General features: G+C 36.5%; 2 protein-coding genes across 6 annotated transcripts; both read left to right on the top strand.

Annotated features, from left to right (window-relative positions):
- Positions 1-69: 69 nt before the first annotated feature.
- On the top strand, positions 70-12,910 carry zgc:154055 (uncharacterized protein LOC556036 homolog). 5 transcript variants are annotated; one of them, XM_056477563.1, is made up of 13 exons: positions 70-160; positions 287-512; positions 1,432-1,458; positions 1,989-2,100; positions 3,140-3,265; positions 5,664-5,678; positions 5,790-5,837; positions 5,948-6,165; positions 7,424-7,585; positions 9,307-9,448; positions 9,550-9,770; positions 11,928-12,079; positions 12,228-12,910. In XM_056477563.1, the coding sequence occupies exons 2-13, from the start codon at positions 325-327 to the stop codon at positions 12,413-12,415; spliced, it is 1,599 nt and encodes a 532-aa protein (XP_056333538.1). In that variant the 5' UTR covers positions 70-160; positions 287-324; the 3' UTR covers positions 12,416-12,910. The 5 variants fall into 5 exon arrangements, with proteins under 5 accessions (XP_056333538.1, XP_056333539.1, XP_056333535.1 ...); XM_056477564.1 differs by lacking the exon at positions 5,664-5,678; XM_056477560.1 differs by having other exon boundaries at positions 5,664-5,837.
- Positions 12,911-14,282: 1,372 nt separating this feature from the next.
- tdh2 (L-threonine dehydrogenase 2) lies at positions 14,283-25,684 on the top strand. The gene is made up of 9 exons (XM_056477707.1): positions 14,283-14,556; positions 14,719-14,875; positions 15,627-15,669; positions 16,667-16,737; positions 18,548-18,697; positions 18,862-19,034; positions 21,646-21,736; positions 22,221-22,490; positions 24,415-25,684. Exons 2-9 carry the CDS (start codon positions 14,728-14,730, stop codon positions 24,558-24,560), a joined length of 1,092 nt encoding a protein of 363 aa, XP_056333682.1. The 5' UTR covers positions 14,283-14,556; positions 14,719-14,727; the 3' UTR covers positions 24,561-25,684.
- Positions 25,685-26,773: the final 1,089 nt, after the last annotated feature.

Raw genomic sequence — 26,773 nt, 5'->3', positions numbered from 1 at the left:
TAACAAAAGAAAAACCTGAAAAAAAACAGAGGGGCTGGGGCTTAAATATTGAACGGAAACGAAAGTAGAGGCAAACGCTTAACCAGGCTTTATGAAGCGCACGACCGACACACCTCCAGCAGCTCGCGCACTGTCGGCGGTTTATAGTTGCCAGATACCGGTGAGTTTTATAATATAGCCTAATAACATAACGGGCTGTGAGAGAGTTTTCTACAGGATAGCTAATAACAATTGCGGAAGACCTTGTACAGTGGCTCACCAGCTTTCTAAACTCGTTTTCTAAAAGCGTGAGAAGCACCAGATGGTGGTTGCTGTCGCAGAGAAATGGAGCTGTCGTCGGAGCACATCAAGACCGCGAATGTTGAAGATGTTACCCTGAGAAGACCTTTCCATCCAGCGCTCAGAGGAACCCTGTGTGTTACCAGCCACCACCTTCTGTTCTCCGACAGAAAGGATGAAGCTTCCTGGCAACTTCTCTTGCTCCTCAAGAACATCGATGCCATTGAGAAAAGGTAGACAGACTGATGCTCTCATCCGCTGGGGCTTAGATTTTTTTTTAGGTTATTATAATAAGGTTATTTATTAAGTTATTAACAATGCATGCATGTACACAAATAGTAAAAAAAAATGATAAAGAGCATAAACAATAAAGTAGTTTAAGATGGTTAGTTGGTTTTATCTGGTTTATGAAGCTCTCCCTGCAGGGCCACTCTGGTCTTAACTGGTTTAAGATGTCTAACTAGTTAAAAAAAATGCTTGAAACCCATTTAGACCACAAATATAGACTATATACCAATAAATATCTAACGGCCAGCTTTATAGTGGCTCCTGCAGATTTTAACTTGTTACTGATCTATTTCTTAAATTTGGCTTTGTTGGGTGAAAATAAAGGTAATTAGGTGGATTTAGTGGTGTTAAATAATATTTTGGGAGTGTTGTATCACATTTAGCCTACATCCTATGTACTTATCATTACATAAACTGGGTAATAACCATAGATACTATCCCAAAAACCTACCACTGAACATAACCTTAACCCATTTAGTTATTGTATAACAGTACTTTCTTTGGTAAGTATACTGTAAGTCCATATTAAGCATGCATACTTTAAAGTGCAACCATGACTTTTGATTTAACTTAACTTAGATTGGAGATCAGTTATTTTTACTTCATTTCAAGCACCGCATGAATTTGTATGTACTGTTGATCAATGCTAAAACATGCACAATAATACTTCTGTTCTTTGTAAATGCATAATTCATATTCTCATTAATCTGTGCATCTTTTCCTTAAGTCTTACATCCTAATTACAGCAGATCCTCAAAGACAATTGTATGTGTGTGTTTGATCCCCGAAGTGATCTGCTTCTGTAATAATTAACTCTAATTCTGTCTTTCTCTAATTTTACCCATCACCTTTCCTGCGTGTCAGTGTCGAGAATCTTTTCGGATACCCCAGGTACAAAAACCGGCCCAGTGTTTGATTTGTGCACTCTTATATTGCTCATTGAAGCTGCTGTTTCATTCTGATCTGCCTTCTGCTGTTAAATTATACAGAAATGCTACAAAAGAGTTAAGCGGCAGAGGTCATTTCAGAATAAAAAGACAACTTCTAAAATGAGCTACGCTGGCAAACGTGAACGCTTATGACAGAATATTTTGCAAGATCATCTATGCTTTGCAATGAGCATTTGTGCAATCGACCATGCTTTTTTGTGTTTCATGCAATCTAGAAACAGTTATGTACATGTTCTAAATCCAGTGAGATCCAATGAGATGTACTGTTAGCTAACATTGTGTAAAAGTTATATTTAGAGCTCTCAGTTGATCTCACTGTTTCCCTGCTAGTCTTATGCACATGGCTTGTTTTTGCTTCCTGCTTCTGTCTCTTGTGAGGCCCCAGCGGGGACGACTGTATGAAATCAGAGAGTGTGAGAAAAATGTACTTTAAAAATGGGTGGGGGTGTTGTGCGTATGTGTCTAATTCAGGGCTGTTGGACAATCCTCCGGTACAATCACCATTAAATGTAAGGACCTGCTTGTTCTTCAGCTGGAAATTCCTGGAATGGAGGAATGTCTGAACATTGCCAGTTCTATAGAGGTACTAAATATAGTTGTTATTATTAGCGGGTTGTGAGACGAGGATTAGTTTTAATGTTGCTCATTTTTATATGTACTGTACTGATCAATGGTTTGGTTTCTGTAAGAACTTGATATCATTTGAAATAAATTGTGTTTGACCAAGAATGCATTTGTTTGATTCAACATAGACTCATTCTGAAAGCGTAGCGCTATATACGTTTCTGGAGATTGAGAGTTATGAAGCCAGAAGTAAATAGTGCTGCGTTTCATTTTTAAAACGAACGCTATGCCTTTTCGCGCTTACCAGCTGACCACTTACATCCATGTGGACGGCTTTCCCATTGTTACCAGTTTGTCCAGTTAGCTCACCATGTACGACAGCGGACTTGAGATGCAGAGAGGAGTTGACCGCAACGATGGGGTTTGAGTCTGGTAAGGAACGGTTCCAGAAAGTTGGTAAGATAAAAACAGAATCCAAAAAATAAAATAAAAAAGTAAATAACAGGGTGAGATCGTGGTAAAATCTGAAAACGTGGTGAAAAATCGGGCAAGGAATTTTTTTTTTCTGGATTGCTTTTTAAAAATTTCAGTTAGGTTTAGGGAAGTGAGCGGGTCAATCTGCTTTTGAAAATACAATTGGTTGGATTTAGGGAAGGAGGAGGGTGGGTCAGTCGGTCATTCAGTCAGTCAAACAGACAGTCAAGAGCGGCCTCTGGTGGATTTACGTGAGAACAGCAGGCGTGAATGGCAATCGCGAGAGAAATTTGAGATCTGAAAAAGCATACACAGCGGCCTCCAGTGGATTCACAATGACAAAAACGGCAAATAAACGTAGCTCCTGGGACGTATTTGGCACTCTCCAGACATGTAATATATAGAGATAAATAGAAAGGAACGTTTTCAGAATGAGCCTAGGTTGATTACAAATACAAGAACAAATGTACATACCTCAAACATGTTAATGGCATTTAACAATTTGATTCAAAATTTTGGAATTCTGATTGCCTGCCTCAGCTGTAAGTGTGAGTGGGTTGTAATGTGCTCTTATATCTCCGTAGGCTCTCTCGTCTCTGGAAAGTGTGACGGAGATGTATCCCTTCTTCTACAGACCGTCACACCTCGCTCTGTGTGGCCCGTGGGGGTTGTCCTCAACAGAGGAATATTACAAACAAACAGAAAGGCTGGTGAGTTTTGTTGGCTGGTCGCGTTTTTCTCTCTTTCGCTTTCTGTTCCCTTTCCTTCAATTACTCTCACTCTGTAGTTTCTCCTGCTTTGAGAAACACATGCAATAACACAAACAAATGGTGGCCAGAATCATTACTCTACGGTGAAGTGTTACGTGATATAAGCAATTGTTTCATTTCCTGAAAAAGACACAAACAGGAAGCACTTTGTTTTGCCACAGGAAGCTGAAAGCAGTTGTGAGACATGAGTGACACTTAAACTCACAGGGAAAAAGTAGTGTCCTTTTTTATAGTTATTAGTATTTTTTTCGTTTGCTTTTTGTAGCAATCTTTGTCATTTGTATTTCTGCTGCCAACAATAGCTTGTTTTTCTCTTTAGTTTTCATTTCCCTTTAGTTTTCATCTCACAGTGGTTTCATGGCCTGTTATTTGTTTCTATAGCTGTGGATGGGTTACTTCTAGTCCATGATATCTGACACAACATTTTGTACCATGAGTTTTTAATTTTTTAGCCTCTTTAAGCTATATATTTAAGCTATATATAGTTTGGGTCACAATTCATAGTCTTAACAAACCATTAACTAACACTATGAGTTTATAAAGCAGTGGTTCCCAATGTGGGGGTCGGGATTTGATTTCCAAAAATCAAATTAATTTTATTAAACCATTAGACTTACCATATTTTGTCCATACCCTATAGATTATAGAAATTAATAGTTACATTAAAAAACAACAACAACATGCAAATAAAAAGCCATCTGTCATGAAGTAGAGAATCACAGAACACAAAAATACATGTGCAGCAATTTATTTTGACAAAAATAAACAAAAGATAAACCTAATCCTGTATAGGAACTACAAGCAAGATACAAAAATCTAGAAATGAGTCTAGGCATGGGATGATAACCAGTTTCAAGGCATTGGAAAAGTCACGGTTTTAAAACCAGCAAAATTTTTTGTAATACTGTTCCTAAGGTATGTGTAAGATTTTTTATTTACTTTTTTTTAGGACAACAGTATCTCCAGCAGAAAAGATATCCAAAGATGGCATTGTAAATTGTAAAGACATCTGTGTTTTTGAAACTAATGAAGACAGCAGGCATCAATTATTCATTTTCATAATTTAGCCTGACATGTTTTCTGCTGCAAAATATTTTAAATCTTTCAAAAAATAAAATACATTGTATTCAAAGGGGTAAAAATTGTTGTTTTTTACCCAGACATTTAAAAAGGATATCTTTTAGAGCTGTAATCACAATACCGTGATATTTTTATTCAAGGTTACCATCAGAATCTTACCGGCCCATGCCTAAATGAGTCCAGACAAAAGAACCGACAAAAACCCAAAAATAAGCAAATACAATAAAAGGGCAGGAGTGCTAACAAAAACAATCAAGAATAAAAAAACAGCAAATACTAAACTGGGTATTAGTGCTAACAAATACAAACAAGAATCCAAAAATAAGCAAATACAAAACTAGATCACCAAACAAACATACTGAGGGACAAACAAAATCCTAAGGCAACTAAAACACAGGACAAAGGGGTTTACAAAGACAGAGATGAATTAACAAACAAGAAATAGCTGTAACATAATATAATCAGAAGTGCAAAGGATTATAGGAAATGAAGATCAACTACAAGTCGTGGAAGAAAGTGAAGAGGGAGAGGAGGGGGATCGATAAAATGAGGTGCCGGATCAGATTTCGGAGGAGCCAGATTCGGATCCGGCACAAATTAAACCCTGCATGCAACAGATTGATTGTATGGCACCATGTTAAACTTTCTGACCCTTTACGACTCTCACATGCATTTAAAATAAAGACCATGACTAAATATGGAGGACGGTCTTAGAGTGACGTTCTCCAAAATAAATGAAGAATAGACTTGGGCCTATTGGTGTGTGTGCGCTGTTGCATGCAAGGTTTTATATATATTTATAACCACTTCAGAGGATATTGAGGGTCACGAATTACTTGCATTGTTACTTTAGGGGTTGTAGGCTGAAAAGTTTGGGAACCCCTCTATTAAACTACTAATTTAATTAGCTGTTTATTAATAGTTAGTAAGATAGAAGTTGGGTTGACGTTTTGGATAGGATTAGGGGTGCAGAATAAGATCATACTTTACTAGTACTACCAATGAACTACTAATGAACAGTTCACATCTTAATAATAGGCAGGTGATAAGCCAGTAGTTAACAGCATGAATTGTGACCTAAACTAAAGTGTATAACAACATTACATTTGATCTCATCAAGATAATTTCTCTAAAGAAAGGAAGGGAAGTACTAAATATTGTTATTATAATAACCTATCTGTTCATTATATTTTACTCAACATGTAACTGATGTCTTATTACATGTATTTCTATTCCTATTATGTGGATGTGTGAGTAGTGGGACAAGTGGAGAGTGAGTACAGTGAACTCGGATTATTCTGTATGTCCATCGTATCCATGTGCCGTCATTGTGCCTTGTGAGGTTGATGATGACAAGTTGGTCCGGTCTGCCCGCTTCCGACAGGGCAGCAGATTTCCTGTCCTCTCCTACTGTCATCACCGAAACGGAATGGTGAGTGTGGGATGTTTTCCTGTATAGAAAATATAAGTGTGTGTAACTGTTGCTATGTCCCAATTCCCAATTTTATAATTGCTTTTTTGAATCAATTTGTGCTCATCTAGGTGATCATGCGAAGCAGTCAACCTTTGACAGGAGCCAACAGGAAGAGGTGTAAGGAGGATGAACTCCTTCTCCAGGCTGTGATTGATGAATCAGAGATGGGTTACATCATTGATCTGCGCTCTGCCCAACAAGCCCAGCAGGCCCGGATGACAGGAGGAGGTTTTGAGTCCAAATCTTCCTATTACAACTGGAAGAGAATCCATAGGCACCATGAAAGGTAAAAGGGATTATAAGAAGTGTTTATAAACTTTCTGAAATTAAAGGATAAGTTTACCCAAAAATGAAAATTTGCTGTTAATCAATTGACCCTAATGCCATCAAATATATGACTTTTTTAGAGTAAGTAGAACATTAAGGTCGAAACTGATCCTTGATGATTCATAAAATGCAAGTCAACGGTTGTCAACACTTTGAGAGTCAAAAACATATTGTTATGATAACCAGCGATCTAGTGGCTGCAGATCGTTTTTTAAACATGCAGATTGCAAAAGAACTACATGTGCCGTCATGCACCATTCACACGCACTTGTTCCTCATTCTGTTGATTACACACACTCACGGCTGGGAGCTGCTCATGTACTGATTAGATGGGCTTTATAAACAGCGCGCACACACACACACACACACATCCTGGCTGAGTCTTCTGTAATGTGAAAGGGAGGTGACAAAGGAGTGCGGATTTAAATGCAGGGTTTATTGAACAGAGAATGATCAGGCAAGCAATGGTCAACACAGGGGCGAACAGATGTATACAGGGTATCCAGAGTTGCGATCAAATAACAGGTGAATGGTCAGTACAGGCAGGCAGCAGACCACATAAACAAGCAAACAAACAAGTCGAGGGTCAAAACACGGCAAAGCAAGGCAATAGAAACGCGTCGTAATCTTCACAGTAACAGCATAACAAGACTCAGCCTAAATGTGTGTGCGCTGTTTATAAAGTCCATCTGATCAGTTCATGAGCACCTCCCAGCCGTGTGTGTGTAATCAACAGAATGAGGAACAGGTGCGTGTGAGCAGTGCATGACTGGATATGTAATTCTTTTGCAATCTGCGTGTTTACCAATGATCTGCAGCCTCTAGTTCGCTGGTGATCATAACACATATACAGGCGAAACAAAATTAATATATGCAGCTACTGATGATACACTCAGGTCTCATAAATAAATATTAATGGCTAATTTCATAATCATAATATATCAGTGTATTATCTTAACTAATATTTTTAGTATTTTTTGCCTGTATATGTTTTTTTTTTACTCAAAGCATGTCGGTAGCTGTTAACTTGATTTTTATGAGTCACCAAGGACTATGTTTCACACAAAAAACTTAAATTTTCTACTGAAGAAAAAAGGCAACTACATCTCAGATGGCCTGATGGTGAGTAAACAAGCTGCAGATCTCCATTTTTGGGTAAACTGTCCCTTTAAGTGACACATAAGACAGTTTTTGCTTGTAATGTTGTGTGTTTGCAGGGGCAAGGTTCTCCAGGAGAGTCTTATTAAGCTTGTGGAAGCATGCAGTGATCAGTCTCACAGCGTGGATCGCTGGCTCAGTAAACTGGAGAACTCCAAATGGCTTTCTCATGTTCACAGTGCACTGTCCACTGCGGGTCTGGTGGCAGAGTGTGTGGAGAGGTGAGGACATTCATTATTTAGCCCTAAACAATTATGGAGTTTGGGGCGCTCTGTCACCGTCTGAGATTGAAACTTAAAATTGCAGTCATATTAAACTATTGCAGGAACAATAGAACATGACAGGAACATGCTTTTATGTATTAACTGATTTAAAATAAAATTATATATCAAATTGTTGTAGTGCGTAATGTGATGTCGTACGCTGACAACAGAGGTGCGGATTTAAATGCAGGTTTTATTTAGCAGAGAATGGAACGGTCAACACAGGGGCAAACAGATGTATACAGACAATCCAGAGTCGTGGTTACAAAACAGGCGGATGGTCAAAAGGCAGGCAGTGGGCAACAAACACAAACAAAACAAAGCGAGGGTCAGATACAAGGCAAGGCAAGAAAAACGTATTGTAATGTTCACAATTTAGTATAACAAGACTCAGCAATGAAGTGTGCGTGCGTGTTGTGTATATAGTCCTTGTAATCAGTCCATAATGATCCTCCTGCTGTGAGTGTGTGCAATCAGCAGAATCTGGAACAAGTGCATGTGAGCGGTGCATGACTGGAACTTGTAGTCCAAGTAATGGCCAGGATTAGATCGCTGGTCATTGTGACATATCTGTAAATGAAAGGTAAATATTAAATATGTGAATGATGGTTTTGATGTCAGTTATGGTTTTCCAGCATGAGAATCTGTGAATTAGTTTCTGCTTTAATTTGCTGCAGTGTTTATCAAAGACCACTAAAGTGTTCAAGAATAATAAGTAATAATTTATCATAGAACTGATTTAATTTGAGGTGTTTCATGTTCAGCATTGTTGAACAACTTTTCAATACATTAGTCGCGTTTATTGCTTTTACATTTTCTATATATATTCAATTAATTAGCTGCTTAATTAGCTGCTGAATTAGCTGCTGAGACTTATATTTCTAAAAATATTACAGTTGGCCTTATGATGTGCATGATGTCCGTAACAAACAAAGTAATCTATACATACCAAGTAAACAAAACAAATTAGTTTAGAAATTTAGTTGTGCAACAAAATTAAATGGGAAAATTATTGATTACATGAACAAAGGAGGGTGTAAAAAGGCATGAAATGCCCAGACACCCACTGAAATCTCTCAGTATTTAGTAATAAAGCGTCATTAGACCACAGTGTAAATTAATATTACCAACAAAAACATTACCAGGATGATGAAGATTTCAACAAGACAGTGATTCCAAACATAGCCAAGGGAACTCCAAGGAACTCAAGGAAGCTCCTATAATGGCCCAGCCAATCACCTGATCTGAATTCAATAGACACTAAGAACTAAAGAACAGAGTTTATAAACGAGCCCCACAGAAGCGTCAATATTTGAAGAATCTGTTGAAGTCTAGGGAAAAAAACCACACCAGAGCAATATTTTTTTGTTTTTTTATATTTTGGTTTATTTGTATATTTGGATTGTTTGAGTTTTTACCAAAACGTAATGTCGTATTTTTACTAGGAAAAATCATGACGTGTACAATATTTATTTTATTTTTAATATACTTTTGTTTTACATATTTACATAAAGCTGGTTAAATAAGTATTGAACATGTCTTGATATTTCCTAGTCTATAAATCCATAAGATGCGCAGCATTTCAAATATTAGTTTTGCCTCGCTCTTTTTGTAGAGTTGGTCACTGTGGGCACATGCATGGCTTTAAGATGTACATCTCTGGTGTGTTTTTTTTGCAGGGATGCTCACTCTGTGCTTGTGCATGGCTCTGAAGGGACAGACAACACACTGCTGGTGAGCTCACTGGCTCAGCTCATCCTAGACCCCGCATCTAGATCTCTCAGCGGCTTCCTCTGCCTACTGGAGAGAGACTGGATACAGGTGAATGTTTGCATTGCTTGTAAATTTTGTGAAAGCTCAACAAAGCCATGTCCCTACTGTTGATCAGAAGGTTGATTGGTTGTATGCATGTTGTTTCTCAGGCTGGACACCCATTCCAGCAGCGCTGTGTTCATTCAGCATACTCTCATGCCCGTCTAAAGCAGGAGTGCCCGACGTTCCTGCTGCTGCTTGACTGTGTGTGGCAGGTGTGGCGCCAGTTTCCTCTCGCAATGGAGTTTAGTGAGGCTCTGCTGCTTCGTCTGGCACAAGAAGTTTATGCTTCAGACTATGGAACCTTCTTGTGTAACAGTGAGCAAGAGAGGTGGGCAAAAATTCCTTGTAAACTTCCTTGTAAAAAAAAATTCCAATCACACTAATGTTTACATTTTTGGAGCATTATTTTAATATTCCTGATAATATTTAAAGTCTTCTATGATCCTCTAGTATGCAATATTATTATTAATATGAATGAAATATTATTGCCAAACTGCAAATGCTTTTCTTACCTTGAGGTTTTGTCTTGTTTCTTCTAATCTGAAAATTCTTAAATCAAGAAGTAAATAATATTTTCTTGTTTTTAGAAATAATATATCAAAATTAAGTGGGTTTTTCCTTAAAACAAGAAAAGTAATTTGCAAATGGAATTAGCAAAATAATATTTATTTCACTTTGAAAAAAGACTATTGTTGCTTACTCGATTGGCAGATCATTTTGCTTGTTTTAAGGAAAAACAAAATAATATTTATTTACCTGATTTAACATCTTGTAGATATTTGGACTAGAAACTCTTAAGGAGGAAAGGGATTTTTGCAGTGCATTTAATTATTTGCCAATTTAATAGGTTCATTTATTTTTGTGAAAGCAGAATTTTCAGCATCATTACTCCAGTTTTTAGTGTCACATGATCCTTCAGAAACCATTCTCATACACTGATTTGATGCTTAAAATACACTTCACACCATTATCGGTGTTGAAAACAGTATTGCTTAATATTTATGTATGAAAGTGTGGAGATTTTCCAAAAGAACGTCATTATATGAGATTGAAATCTTTTGTAAAAAAAAATTACTTTTAATATAATTTTAACAATGACGCCTGATCAGTTTAATGTATTCTTGCATTCTAGCTTATACACTACTGTGCGCAATTCTTGAGCCACTGTTAGATTTGTTGGATAGCTGTGGTTTAATTAGTATATTCACTGTAAATATTTCTCATCTCCACCTAAACAATGAAATCAAATTTGGTCAATTTGTCTGAACATTTTGTGTGTGTGTGTGTGTGTGTGTGTGTGTGTGTGTGTGTGTGTGTGTGTGTGTGTGTGTGTGTGTGTGTGTGTGTGTGTATAATGACATGGTTATGACTTAGTTATACTTTATTAAAAGTGGTTTACAGGTGGCTTACAGGGTCGCACCTTATGTCCCTTCAATTCAAAAGACGGTGTCAAAGCACAAACCAAGCTCGAAGACAAAAGAATTGTCTGTAAACCTCAGAGACAGGATTTTGTCAAGGCACAAGGCTGAGGAAGGTTACAGAAAAATTTCTGCTGCTCTGAAAGTTCCAATGAGAACAGTGGCCTCCATCATCTGTACGTGGAAGATGTTTGGAACCACCAGGACTCTTCCTAGAGCTTCTCAAACCATAAGAAACAAAATTCTCTGTTCTGATGAGACTAAAATTGAACTCTTTGGAGTGAATGCCAGGCGTTACGTTTGGAGAAAACCAGGCACCGCTCATCACCAGGCTAATACCATCTCTACAATGAAGCATGGTGGTGGCAGCCTCTTGCTGTGGGGATGTTTTTAGCAGCAGGAACTGGAAGACTAGTCAGGATAGAGGGAAAGATGAATGCAGCAATGTACAGAGACATCCTGAATGAAAACCTGCTTTAGAGTGCTCTTGACCTCAGACTGGGGCAGGACAATGACCCAAATCACACTGCCAAAATATCAATGGAGTGGCTTCACAACAACTCGGTGAATGTCCTTTAGTGGCCCAGCCAGAGCCCAGAGCTGTACACCGTCGCTTCCCATCCAACCCGATATAGCTTGAGAGGTACTGCAAAGATGAATGGGCAAAAATTCCCAAAGACAGGTGTGCCAAGCTTGTGGCATCATATTCAAAAGACTTGAGGATGTAATTGCTGCCAAAGGTGCATCAACAAAGTATTGAGCAAAGGCTGTGAATACTTATGTACATGTGATCTTTAACGTTTTTTATTTATAATAAATTTGCAACAATTAAAAAAAATCACATTGTCATTATGGGGTATTGTGTGTAGAATTTTGAGGAAATAAATGAATTTAATCCATTTTGGAGTGAAGCGCTATGAATACTTTCCGGATGCACTGCAGATCGTCATTAAAACTTTGAAACAACAGAGTTGGTGGAGGATTTTTGTAAATATTAACATAATATTTATATAATGACACCATGTTGTTTATTTATTTTAAACATTTAATCATTTATTTTGGTCTAGATATGCAGCAGGAGTGAAGGAGAAGACACACTGTTTGTTTCAGGCCTTATTGAAGCCTGATGTTGATGAGCAGTACCTCAATCCACTGTACGAACCCACAGATCTGGCCATTTGGCCTTCAGTACATCCTCAGTCCTTACAGCTATGGACAGGTGAGTAAATACACACAGAAATGCGCAGTTCAAATAACGTCACAGCCTGTCTTTTGAAGTTTATTGGTTTGTAAAGTCAGAAAAAACACATAGGCAACAGATTTGTCCTTTATACCACATCATCCTGATGATCTGGGTTTGTGTGCAGGGCTGTTCCTCAGGTGGACAGAATATGCTCAGAACATGGAAGAAGCCAGAGAGGAGGTGTGGAGCATTGTGAAAGAGCACAAAGAGAGAGCTGGATCTGACAGGACCAATAATAATAACACAACAAGTACACACTGTGACACCTTGACCCCATTTGAAAACCTCATGGATGAGCTTACTATTTTGTGACCTCATGGTAGAATGGACACTGTGAAGCCTGCTGGAAATATACATTTCTTGGCAAGAGCTTCAATTAAATTAGCATCACTGCCTATCAGATTGGCTTGCATTTAGAGGGCTTTCAGAAGTAATGTAATTTATGAGAGCAATCTGATGTCGTTGCATAGTAATCAGATATACTGCCATTTGAACATCGGACATGTTTATGACTGTTTGTTTGTTTTTTGGTAAATAGTTTTCACACTGTTACAGAAGTAAGCTAAATGTTGACTCCGTGAGAATGTGAGAAGTTCAAGAAACCCCCAGTAGGTTTGATAAAGCTGCAGACAGCATTTTCAATATGGTTGCATGGTTTAATATCTGGAATACTTCAATCTGATTGGTTAATTGCTATATACAGCATCCAAATATGTTCAAGTATGACCTGTTGATGAAAGATCTATATGTAACTGTCCACTGAGAGGATTTAAACTCAAATAAACGTTTCATTGCTATGCATTTATTCATACAGGATCATGCATTGTTAGTTGGTTCACAGGATAGCTTACTGTTCCCAACTTAATGCTTCAGAGCAGGGTCAGAAGTTAATCAGTGCATGAGGAAATAATATAATAACATGTGCACAGACATAAACACTCAAAATGTTCATAAAGGAGAATTTATTTATTTCATCTGCTACAATTTATGCAAGAGTCATTTATCTAGTCATTTATCATTTATTTTCTTTTGGCTTAATCCCTTTATTCATGAGGGGTCGCTTCAGCGGAATGAACCACCCACTTATCCAGCATGTGTTTTACACAGCGGATTAATCCAGCTGCAACCCAGTACTGGGAAACACCCATACAGTCTCGCATTCATACACACTCCTACACTACGGCCAATTTAGCTTACCGGAGCACCCGGAAGAAACCCACACAAACATGGGGAAAACATGCAAACTCCACACAGGTCATTTTTTATTATTAATATTTAATATTATTTAAATCTGTCCTGGTTAGTTAATGTTAGCATTATGACATTTTGATATATTTATATTACTTTGATTACGCTATTTTACTTATATCTAATGTATAGCAATATTTTTTCATATATTATATTATATTATATTATATTATATTATATTATATTATATTATATTATATTATATTATATTATATTATATTATAATATATTATATTATTATGTGATGGCGCAGTGGGTAGCACTGTCACCTCATGGCAAGAAGGTTATGTGTTCACATATTCTCCCCGTGTCCGTGAGGGTTTTCTCCGGGTGCTCCAGTTTCCCTCACATTTTAAAGACATGCGCTATAGGTGAATTGAATAAGCTAAATTGGCCATAGAGTGTATGTGTGTGAATGAGAGTGTATGGGTGTTTCCCAGTGATGGGTTGCAGCTGGAAGGGCATCCACTGCGTAAAACATGTGCTGGATAATTAGGCGGTTCATTCCGCTGTGGCGATTCCTGATGAATAAACGGACTAAGCCGAAAAGAAACTGAATGAATGAATTATGATATATTACTTAATAAGAATATTAACATAATGAAAGTGTGTCCTGCCAGAGCGTTTGTATGACATTTACTTTTTGCATTATTTTTTTTCAATTACAAATTTTATTTGAATAGAATTCATAACAACCACAGACATTATATTAAATTATTTGACATTATTTGAATATCAAACTAGGTTAACGGTACTAACAAAAGGCATTCTGCATGGCGCATAGACAAACAATAACATCTCATTGGCCAATGAAGTCCTCTGGGTAAAGCCCCAGCTCAGCTAAACTCACCCACACAATATAAATCCGGAGTGGGCAGCCCGTCAGCAAGTTTGCCCTCTTCTAGTGCTAATGGACAGCGCATGCGTCATCACGCGACCTTATGCGGTAGCGTAACCACAAAACTACATTTCCCAGCATTCACCGCTCCGACCACTTGTTTATCCAATGGACATTCGATGCGCTCCTCCGGCAACCAATCGGGCAGTAATCTCTTAATTCTAACAGTTAAATACCATGAAATCCCTCTTATCAGCGCTACTTACTTCCTTAATTTTCCACCACCGGAGACGCCACAGCAATGTTGTGATTTTGATGTAGGACACGTGTTTCACATCGTCGCGGATTTCAAGTTTTGAAGCTCAAGGTGAGGTTGTGCGCTTTTTCTTCAACTACTTGACTTGTGTATTGATCACTCAGCTTCGTGATGTAACATCTGATCGTCATTTTACCAAATGCTAAAAAAGAAAAATGTATTACGTGTTGTTGCTAAATAGATTTGATGACTGATGTGTTTATGAACTGACAGAGAGACGACATGCTGTCAGGTGTCCGGTTGTGTGTCCGCTCGTTGTGTAACGGCCAGTCGGCTCGCGGAATGAGTTTGTCTCCGCGTCAGATCAACCGATGGCCGAGCAGCGAGTCCTCCGAGCCTCCGACGGACAGCCCTCGAGTCCTCATCACAGGTGCCCTCTGTGTCCAGCGTGTTTCAGACCCTGGTGTTTTGGTGTAAAACAGCCGTCGGGTTTCATCACGTCTTCTGTGTTTGTTTGCTGTGCCCCGTAAGAGACGCTTCTATTGATCGCCGTGACAATGGACTGGGAATAAACAATGTAAAAAGCGCTCCGCGTGCGCACAATGGAGCGCGCGCCGCTGTTTTATGCTTGTGTAATAGCGTGTAAAGAGCGAGTAAATGGAAGTGGAGCTGAAAAATGTCTGCACAATAACAATCACAGAGCCTATTTAAATGATCCAGGCCTGTTTATGAAACTTGCATTTTTTTTTTTTTTGCTTCGTTTGCATATTTATTTGCAGATACAGAAATGGTGTTTTAGTCATGGTGAATGATTACAACATTTTTTACAATATTACCATACCTATGATGTGTCTAAACCAAGGCTATTAGTTTAAAGCAATAGCTGTATAATTAAATCTGGTTTTATTAGTTTATTTCACTTGATGTTAGCTATCATTTTCTTATGGTGAGCATTTACTTGTACTTTTAATTCTTTTTCTGTTTACCTTTATTTACTGTACCTCTATCAGAATTTTTACTTTCAATATAATGAGGAACTTAAACTAACACTTTCTACAGTTTGATTTAGTACTTTTCAGATTGATGCTATAATATAGACGAAGCATGGTTGATGATGGCATTCTTGATTGTTATATAAATGTTGTTTTTCATCGCTGAAAGTGTTTTTCTTCTGTTAAAAGGTGGCCTGGGACAGCTTGGAGTTGGGTTAGCACAAATGCTAAGGTTAGTCAATATCTGAAAGATCTGCTGTGTGAGAGAAATTTGACATCAGGCTCCAGAACACAGTTTTAAAGGGATAGTTCACCCAAACATGAAAAATATTGCACCATTTACTCTCCCTCATGTTTTAAACCTTTATTCGTTTCTTTCTTCTGTAAAAGAAGATATTTTGAAGAATGCTGGTTGCATGGGACTAAAAAAGTACAACGGAAGTCAGTTGGTGTTAGCCAGGGGCAGATTTAGCAATTTGGGGGCCCCAAGCAACTCCAGCAATGGGGCCCAAGTCCTAAAATGCAGCCTTTCTACTTTTATTAAATGTTTATTTATTTAGCTTTTTGTAAATCACTTAATCTTCTTTTCCATGTTTTATCTTAATGCAATCTCTACATTTTAAATGATTAGTTTTCTTAAAGTGAATTTACAACTAAAAAAAATATTATTTTAATGAATTTGACTGCCGGACTGCTCCATGATTGGGGGAGGTGGATATTTTATTTTATAATATTATTATTACATAACATTACATTATTATAATAATATTATATTTTAGTTTGTAATAAATAATATTTAATTATGTAAATGAATGTATTTGTTTGACTCTTACTATGCAAAATATGATAGAAAACGATGCTATATTTTATAGGTATACTTTATACTTCTAGATATTTATTGGTGGCCCCCAGATTTCTTGGGGCCCTAAGCAGCCACTTATCTTGCTTATTGGTTAAATTCACCCCTGGTGTTAGCAACCAGCATTTTTCTAAATATTTTCTTTCATGTTCAACAGAAGAAAGAAACTCAAACTGGTTTTGAAGAAGTAAAGAATAAGCCATGTTTTTATTTTGTGGCTTTGGGTGAACTGTCCCTTTAAGTTTTGCATAGACTGGATATGTGCCTTGCTTTTCTTTGTTCCTTTCCAGAGGGAGATTCTGTAAAGTTGTGTTGTCATTTAATTTTCTTTAATAGGATTCATAATCATATTCAACTTCTTTTACATCAGGCAGCAGTATGGAAAGGAAAACATCATCCTGTCGGACATTAGGAGGCCTCCCACTGAGGTTTATAACATGGGTATGTTCAGTCTCAGATGGATATATACTGTACGCCTCTGACGACTGTATCAGGTGCAACATATATAGAGCCACGTGGATGCCATAGACTGGCTGTTAAAGTTTACAGTAAGAGTTTTACAGTAAGAGTGTGTAGCTCTTATATTTCAACTCTCCAAAAAGATTTCAGTAACACTGTACAAAAAGTTGTTACTATTAGTAATTACAATAACCGATATGAAATGAGCAAAAATTAGCTTTTATTATTATTTTATTAATAATTTATTATAATATAACACTCTTTGTCATGAAATGGATAAACTACATTTTAAAATATATTAAAAATAGGAAACATTTCAATATTTTTGACTCCTTTTATATGTTTAAGGGCAAAAATTAAAAAATCTCACCCTCAGAAGACCCAAGATATAGGTGACATTTTTATTCAATATATTTTTTTGATGAAATTAAGAGTCAATATATATATACACACTGTTGATGTCAGAATTATCAGCCCTCCTGAATTATTAGCCCCCCTGTTTATTTTTCCCCCAATTTCTGTTTAACAGAGAGAAGATTTTTTTCTACACATTTCTAAACATAATAGTTTTAATTAACTAATTTCTAATAACAGATGACAGTAAATAATATTTGACTAGATATTTTTCAAGACACTTCTATACAGCTTAAAGTGACATTTAAAGGCTTAACTAGGTTAATTAGGTTAACTAAGCAGGTTAGGGTAATTAGGCAAGTTATTGTATGACGATGGTTTGTTATGTAGACTATCAAAAAATATATATAGCTTAAAGGGGCTAATAATTTTGTCCTTAAAATGGTTCATAAAAAATTGAAGACTGCTTTTATTCTTGCCAAAATAAAACAAATAAGACTTTCTCCAGAAGAAAAAATATTATCAGACATACTGTGAAAAGTTCCTTGCTCTGTTAAACATCATTTGGGAAATAATTAAAAAAGAAAAAAAAATCAAAGGGGGGATAATAATTCTGACTTCAACTATATATATAGACAAAATAAAAACAATACACGTGTTTCCTGGTGATATATTAAAATCATATAAAACAAAACGATGAGTCTGTGCAAAAAACTGAACATTAATTCAGTGCATTACCAAATGTTGGAAATCTGTAAAAATCAGTTTTCCAGATAAAGCTCACACTCCAGACTTGTGAATGTGCTCAGGATTACCAATAATGTCCATTTTTTGCTTCATAAGCAAAACTATTTCTCATTAGGAGCCACAAGTAATCATTTTGTTCTGCCTGTGTATGATTTTTTCACTCTCAAAGTGCTGAGGAGCCATTGACTTGCATTTAATGTATTACCAAGGGGAAAAAATCCACAAAAATTACTGAAAAAAAGCCAGAGGGTGAGTAAATTATCCCCAAAAATGTTCATTTATCCAATTATACATCATTTAACTCGAAAAATGACATTCGCTGTTTGTTCAAACCACTTATTTAAATTGAGCTAAAACAATACAATTTCTGAGGTTTTTGGAGGCGGACAACTTAATTGTTTTATGTTTAATCCACCTAAATTTGTACAAACTAATAAGCTAACTTAATTCCTTTATGTTGTCTTAACACAAATTAATTACGTAGAACCCAACATTAACTGTAAAAATGCATGGTTTCACACAATCAATTTGAGTTAGTGCAACATGAAGAAATTAAGTTAGCTTATAAATGTTTTTTACAAATTCAGAAGTTTATTTTCAACATTTTAAAGGTTTAAGTTAACTTAATTCCTTCATGTTTTCCCAACACAAATTGATTGTGTGGAACTCTGATGTGTGATCCTCCTCACAGGTCCGTTTGTATACGCTGATGTGCTGGACTATAAAAACCTGAGGGAGCTGGTAGTGAATAACAGAATCACCTGGCTGGTGCATTATAGCGCATTGCTCAGTGCTGTCGGGGAAGCTAACGTGGCTCTCGCCCGCACCATCAACATCACAGGTGGCATAACTCAGTCACACATGCTTTAGGAGTTTATGTTATATGGCTGCCTAATTTACAACATAAGGTTTCATCTATCCCTGACGTCCCACATTCTGCCCGTCTCCTGTTGCCCCTGTGCCCATGTCTCCTCTTCTCCTCCCCACCACCCCCTCTTTCTTTAGGTCTGCATAATGTGTTAGATCTGGCTCTGGAGAACTGCTTGCGGCTGTTTGTACCCAGTACCATCGGTGCATTCGGCCCCTCGTCTCCCCGTGATCCAGCCCCTGACCTCTGTATCCAGAGACCTCGCACCATTTATGGTGTCTCCAAAGTCCATGCAGAGCTGATGGGGGAAGTAAAGATTCATTTTTTTATGATTGAATTTTTTTTATTTTCTTCAATAATTTAACAGTACCATCAGTTTACACATTTTTACATCCTTTTAACGCACCATTTCCCCTCCCCAACTGCAGCAGTTACTGTAATTAGATATTGCTACACTGTAAAAATATTGACCTTCAATTCAAAGTAAATTACTGGCTAATTATTGCATTACTTTCACAATAAAATACTGTATGTAAATTCACAACAATTTACCGTGAGGTAGTTCACAGTAATTTACTGTGATTTTGTTACATTAAATTACTGTGAAATTACATCTATATAGTGTAACTTCACAGTAAATAGTAAACTCCATTACTGTGATTTCACAGTATAATATTGTAGAATTAACTATATTTTACTGTGAAGCAAGCTTTCCTTGGCTAGTCATTCTGACATTTACCCTGACTTTGAAATCATTTTGGGTGCTTAATAGTGTTTGGTTTTATTAATCAGCTACTTTCGATCCAGATTATTACGTTTTTGGCTAAGCACAAAGTTATTTTCATTAAAAAAAAATTTATATTTCCATGTTAACCTTATAAAATTAAATAAAGCTGCAGTGCACTCAAAAATGAAAATTTACTATGACATTCATATTGTTTCAAAACAGGATGATTTTCTTTCAAGTTATTTTTGAAGATGTAACCAAATTGTTTTTGAGGCTGCAATAACATTCTGTTATTTCTAAATATAAAAAAGTGCCAATACTTGCATAAAAGTTCATTTGTATTAATGTCTATGTTGAATGAAATAAAAACAGTTTAATTTCCTTTAAATAACATGCAAAAGATATAGCAGTTTTTACTGTAGTTTGCTGTAATCATGCTAATTTGATTAATTTCACACAAAACAAATTCTGAATACAACACATTACTTTGAATATTTACAGTTAAACCATGTAAAGTGATACTAATGTATTTTACTGTGAAAAAAATTACAGTAACATGTTGTGAAAATCTGGAATTTCCTTACAGTGTATCTTAAATCTAGTAAATACAGATACATACTATACAATTAATAAATAAAAAAGCACACATACAAAAAATAACAACAATAAATAACAAAAAAACAATGTAATAATAATAGTTATACATAAATAAATCAAATAAGATCATTACACTTTTACCGTGCGTCTCAACACAGTGACCTTATTCATTCTTCAAAAATGCCAAATAATTCCCCCATCTTCTCTGATAAACATCCAATTATAAAGTAATCTATATGTCATTTTTTTCATATGCTGCCACCTTCCCCAATTCCATAACCCATTCTTGAAATGATGGTGGACTTGCTGAACACCATCCCCTCATAATAATTTGTCTTCCAATCATAATATTTATTTGAATCCATTCAGACATCTTCTCTACAGACCCCAACACAAACGGGTCTCCCAGTACATATATTTTTGGACAAAACCAGATACATTCTAAATGTAATGGTGCACTTTAACCCAGAATTCCTGTATTTTAGAACAGGACAACAGGACATGCATCAAGTCTCCTTCTTCGCTCTCACATTTCCAGCATTCAGAGTCATTCAACCCAAGCCTGAAAAGCCTACTCAGAGTCCAATAAAAACGATTCAAAATTTTAAATTGTATTAAGCGTACTAAATTTCTTGACATTACTTTTCCGTTTTCTTCCAATGTTCATCGCTAAATGTACAATTTAGATCTTTACTCCAAACAGTTTTAAGAGTCAAGATTTTTTTTGTATGAATTTAAAATCTACAAAAATAATAAAGTAATTTACTCATAAACTTTTAAGTCCTTTGGAACACTGTGACCCACAAGTGACACAGTGTGACCCAAAATAGAAAGGATGATGAGTGTTCATTCATTCAGTCATTCATTCATTAATTTTCTTTTCAGCTTAATCCCTTAATTAATCAGGGGTTGCCACAGCGTAATGAACCGCCAACTTATCCAGCCCATGTTTTACGCAGCGGATACCCTTTCAGCCGCAACCCAACACTGGAAAACACCCATACACTCTTGCATTTACACAAATACACTAAGGCCAATTTAGCTTATTCAATTGACCTATAGCACATGTCTTTGGACTGTGGGGTCAAACCAGAGCACCCGGAGAAAACCCACACGAACACGGGGAGAACATGCAAACTCCACACAGAAATGCCAACTGACTCGAACCAGCTGTGAGGCGATTGTGCTACACACTGTGCCACCGTGACACCCGTTAATATATTTTAATATATAATTATTTACAGTATAATCTATATTTAGCAGAAAACAGTCTAATTACACAAAAAGAGACTGCATGATAATTGTGATTAAAAAAGTGTAATTGTCAAAACAAAAAATCTTAGCTGAATATTATATTAACATTACAACTACTGTTACTACTACCACTAATAATTCCTATCATCATTATTGTTTGTATTATTATCAACAGAGAACATTACAAATGTGATATTTTAAAAATATTATTACTAAAAAGTCCAGATGGAACTTAATGATATTTGACTTAAATGATCTAATAAATAAAAGCATGGAAATCCCTGATTTACATTATGTGTATTTACAAAATGCTGGCATCCTAACTCTGTTTTGTTCTGACCAGTATCTACACCATAAATATGGCCTGGATTTCCGATGCTTGCGATACCCAGGAGTTGTTTCTGCCCACACGAAGCCAGGAGGAGGCACTACCGGTAATCAGCCACCGTACATTTTCTTCACTAACAATCACTAAATGTACACAAAGACACACACAAACATTCATTTATTCATTTTCCTTCGGCTTAGTCCCTTTATTCATCAGAGGTCGCCATACCGCCAATTTATCCAGCATATGTTTTACACAGCAGATGCCCTTCCAGCTGCAACCCAGTACTGGGAAACACCCATACACTCATTCACACAAACACTCATACACTACAGCCAATTTTAGTTTATTAAATACACCTATACCACATGTCCTTGGACTGTGGGGGAGCAAAGCACCCAGAGGAAATCCATGCAAACACGAGGAGAACATGCAAACACAGAAATGGCAACTGATACATCTGGGACTCGAACCAGCGACCTTCTTTCTGTGAGGTGACAGTGCTAACCACTGAGCCACATATCTTCATATCTTTGTCATTTACTGATAATAAAGCAGCACATCTAATCTCACAGTGCTCTTTTCCTCAGATTATGCTGTCCAGATCTTTCATGACGCCCTCAGCACTGGCCACCACGAATGCTACTTACGTCCCAACACTCGACTTCCCATGATGCACATCTCTGACTGCCACAGGGCCACCGTTGAATTCATGCAGGCTCCTGAAAGCTGTCTTTCGCTACGCACGTACAACATCGCAGCCATGAGCTTCACACCTGAGGAAGTGGTAGAAGAGATCCGCAAACACCTGCCCCACCTGAGGGTCACGTACAACCCTGATGCCATCCGGCAGACGATTGGTAAGAACAGCGTGAGAGAGGGAATAACCTTTTCGAATAGACTGAACTCATTTTAATTTGCATGTTTATGCTTTTATTTTGCTTAGGGACTCAACAAGTGTACTTGCCTAATCATTGTTCAAAATTAGGAACCTTTAAAAAATGGCATAACTTGGCACACGTTTGATGGTATATTAAAAATAGCAAATCAAAATGATATATTCTCTGAATTAGAGTTCAATTTATGAATTCTCATTGTTGAAAATGTGTACACATTTTAGTTGCAGCTAAATCACTAAAGTAGAACAGTGTTTTACAAAATGACCAAGGCACTTCAACAAAAGCCTATTATATTGTGAAAACACATTGATCAGAATTAGAGAACAGAAATGATTGTAGTGTGGGGAGAAGTTACTACCAAAAATCTAAAGTTACAGCAATTAAAAATGTAGTGTGCAGGTGCTTTGTGTTTTTATGACTTCAGCCGGACATCACTAGTCTCTCACAGACATCACTAGTCCCTCGTAGGACATCACTAATGTCTCACAGACATCACAAGTCTCTAACTCTGGTCTGCTGTGATTTTCATCAATCTTCTTAAGTTTGGTTCAGTAGAGGTGACTGTATACGTTTGGTTACTGCTGGGCTTTCAGTCCAAATTCTCTTAAACATCAAAAGCCCCCTACACACAGTAATACTTGTAATTTGCTGTGAAATTACCAGAACAACTTTACTAGTAAATGTAAAATGCAACATTTGAAAAGCACCGTTCACACATCCATTACAAAATACTAGTAATTTCTGACATCATTAATCAGATATGAGCTCTAAATGGCTGCACTTGTCTTTATAAACATGGAGGTGTAAACGCGGTTAGTCTTTCTGTTGACTTTTTTTCTGTTTCAAACATTCACGTTCATGCAAATGCATTTTGTCCTAGAGATGTCGTAATAGAGAACTGCAAACCAAAATACTAAAATAAAGAAGAAACAAATATAATAAATCATTAATTTTCTGGAATGGACCATTTTCATAAAACTTCATGGCGCGTTTAATGGTCATCTGCATCTTAATTCCTTGAAAGTTTTTAATATTCCGATTTTTTAAAAACATGAACATTTATATATTTATGTATGTATTATATTACCTTTACAAAAAAATAATTATCAATTATGTGAGGTGTTTGAGCTGCAGGACAGTTAATTTGATGTTGTTTTCTCTTCTGGTTTACCGGTATCAGTCATCCACAACTTTTTTCCTTTTTCAGAAGATCTTGATTGCACCCTCGTGGAGTTTTTCTTATATTATTTCAGCAAATAGGACAGTATTATTTGTTGTACTCTTCCATTCACTGCACTTAAAGTTTACCCAACTATGATGGTTTCCAAGCGGAAATGTGAAAAGGGTATGCCAATACAAATCGTTATGCTGTTCAGTGCTGAAGTATCAAGCAATTCCTGCTACAGCACTGAACCGGTTGCCCCTTGAGATTCTCCACATTAATCTGTACTCTCCTGCATTTGTCTTTCCTGGATGACCAGCCTTGTTGAGGCACTTGAATGAGCAAGTGATCATTTTAAAGATGCAATAATCTAGAAATTTAGAACAATCAAGTTTTCTTGGCTAAAAAGCATGTCCCTTTGGCCTTTATATGGACACCCTGCTGTTGGAGGTTCCAGTCACTTTGCCATCATGGAAAGTCAGTGAAAACTTGCAAATTAGACTTCCAGTGAAATGTCAGATAATTAAAGAAATGATCACAAATAGCCAGATTAATGCCTATAACAGGGAAGTATCCGGAAGTGTTCTCTAATTTTGATCAGTGTTCTTTTTCAGATTGCATATGTAATTTAGCATCTCAGAAGTACAACTGCACAAATATAAAAAGCCTTGATCATTAATGAAATAATCAACGTGTTCATAAAGTGTTATGTTCATTCTGTAGCAGACAGCTGGCCGGTGCGGTTTGATGATTCTAACGCACGTCAGGATTGGGGCTGGAAGCCTGCATTCAGTCTGTCAGAGCTGGTCACAGACATGCTGGCCTCCATCCGCGAAAAGAGAACCAATGCTGGACTACCTGTCAGCTAGCAGGTCTTCTCAGGGACTGACTGAAACACAGATCACCAGCATTTGCAAACTCTCCTCGTCTCAAATTTGGGAGTTGATCCTTTAGACCACATTCCGTCAGTGAGAGAGCTGCTAATACAGGCAGTTCTCTACAAACAGCATATGTGAAGAAAACATGTAACTCAACAGCGAAAGCTCACATTCTCTCATACCGCTCAGGAGACTCCGTCTATCTTCTCTGTGATCTACTCTTACAGTACAGCGTTTTTAAGTTGTTGGGAAAAAAGAAACGACAAATGCGAATGGATACAACGACGATGATGATCATGATAGCAAAAATAATACAATGATATTACTCTACGATAATACTCTACGTACTAGACAAAATTAGCAAGGTCAGCACTGAAAAACATTCTGGCCCCAGTTTCACCTTCAGGACTTTCAGGGTTCTGATGTTATAACCAAAACACTGCTTTTCTAGACTGGGTTGAATTTTGACCCCCTGGATGCTACATTTATCCAATGCAGTAAAACCTTTAGATATCTTTCACTCTACAGTGCTCCAGACCATGTATTGTGTGCAAGATGTAAACAATCCACCTCAGTTTGAACACATTCATGGGTAGAAAAAGCTTTAAACCACTACTAGCTTTAGTGTGAATCAAAAAATATAAATATATTGCCTTTGTTCCAGCTGCTATCTGTGAGAATTTCACAGTTGCCTGAATTTTGGGTTCTGTTCAGCCCATTATTGTCTGTAATGGCTTTATTTATTTAGAGTCAGCTATCGAAGGGCTCTGGATTCACAATGTATAGTGTGGTGGTGTGAACTAAGTACTTAATCACTCAGCGCTGCTGATGAATTATTATACACTGTGAAGTGAAATGTATTTTTTACATTTCTGTTTACTCAGAAGCGCAACACTACTGGCTTAAACACCAGCAGAGGCCTCACCATTTAAGGGAGCGTATTTTAAGGTTCAGCCTGTCTGAAAGTCTCCCTTCTATAGAAGGAAATGTGATTTCTGGACAAAAGATACTGTGTTAAACCGCCTTAATGTTCAGTTATCCCTCAGCCTCAAAAGTTGCTAATGAATCTCATTCAGAACTGGAAAGATGCAGTGTATGTCAAATAAACGACTTTAATGCAGCAAACGGTCTATGTCTTTTTCATTATGGTTTTTAAAATTAATCTTGTAAAACATGGATTTATGAGGCAATGTTTATCACCAGGGTTTCTGCAGGTTAAATTCAAGACTTTTAAAGACATTTTTAAGACCATTATGAATGAAGTTTTAGACTCATAAAGGGCTAAAGGCTAATGAATTTTTCAAATGGCCCAGATGGAAAAGATATTTATTTGCCCAATCAAAAAAAAAAATTATAATTTAATACATTTAACAATACAATAATACATTAATATTACAAAATAAAAATATTTTAGATTTTATTTCTTAGCTAAATACTTTAAATAGTGTAAAAACAAGTAAGATGTACACTTATATCCATACACTTTTTTCCCAACATAAACTTTCTTTAAATTAATTTTAAAAAATGATCAATGTTTTAAAAGTTTTAGAAACTATAATAAACTAAATCTATGCACAACAATCTGTCTAGATCGGTGTCCTCAGCAGTAAATACATGGAGAACTTTTAAACATATGTTACTGAAAGGAAAATAAATAAACCATTATGATAAATAGAGCTAAAAATGACCTTTTTAAAATAAAAAGTTTCAAGTTTTATTGAGATGGATTGTTGGTGATTGTATGGATTTTGGCCAGATTTGGTAGCAATACATGAACAAAAGAAAATTCAGACCTGTTTAAAAAAGATTTAAGACCAACAACACAATATTTCAGTAGATTTAAGACTTTTTAAAGCCTAAAATTTGGATTTCGAGATTTAAGACATTTTAAGACTTTTTAAGACCCTGCAGAAACCCTGATCACATTTGTCTCACAAGTCTCAAATACTAACTGCAATGAATTAAATGTATTGGGGAAAATGCTTTAACAATGAAGACCATATGCTAAGACAAAAAGTACACAAAAAAAGTACAAACTACAGTATGTGGACGTGTTTTGCTTAATATTAATTCAAATGTTCACATGATTGAATAATATGTAGGCATTTTTATAATTCAAATAAGTTTATTAAAAACTCAAATAATAAAGCACATTTTTCAAAACTCGTAACATAATTTCAATCTTATTTTAATGTTAAGTTATA

The sequence above is a fragment of the Danio aesculapii genome, chromosome 17, assembly GCF_903798145.1.
Source record: "Danio aesculapii chromosome 17, fDanAes4.1, whole genome shotgun sequence".
In the NCBI taxonomy this organism is placed as follows: domain Eukaryota; kingdom Metazoa; phylum Chordata; class Actinopteri; order Cypriniformes; family Danionidae; genus Danio; species Danio aesculapii.
The sequence above is the reverse complement of the archived record's forward strand: the minus strand, read 5'-3'. Positions and strand labels throughout refer to the sequence as shown.

Excerpts from the sequence above, each read along its gene's own strand:
- zgc:154055 (XM_056477560.1), top strand. The coding sequence starts at position 325 with ATGGAGCTGTCGTCGGAGCACATCAAGACCGCGAATGTTGAAGATGTT. Across the intron at positions 9,771-11,927 it reads TGTAACAGTGAGCAAGAGAG|ATATGCAGCAGGAGTGAAGG; the intron begins GTGGGCAAAAAT and ends ATTTTGGTCTAG. Across the intron at positions 12,080-12,227 it reads GTCCTTACAGCTATGGACAG|GGCTGTTCCTCAGGTGGACA; the intron begins GTGAGTAAATAC and ends GTTTGTGTGCAG.
- tdh2 (XM_056477707.1), top strand. The coding sequence starts at position 14,728 with ATGCTGTCAGGTGTCCGGTTGTGTGTCCGCTCGTTGTGTAACGGCCAG. Across the intron at positions 14,876-15,626 it reads CCCTCGAGTCCTCATCACAG|GTGGCCTGGGACAGCTTGGA; the intron begins GTGCCCTCTGTG and ends TTCTGTTAAAAG. Across the intron at positions 18,698-18,861 it reads CCGCACCATCAACATCACAG|GTCTGCATAATGTGTTAGAT; the intron begins GTGGCATAACTC and ends CTCTTTCTTTAG.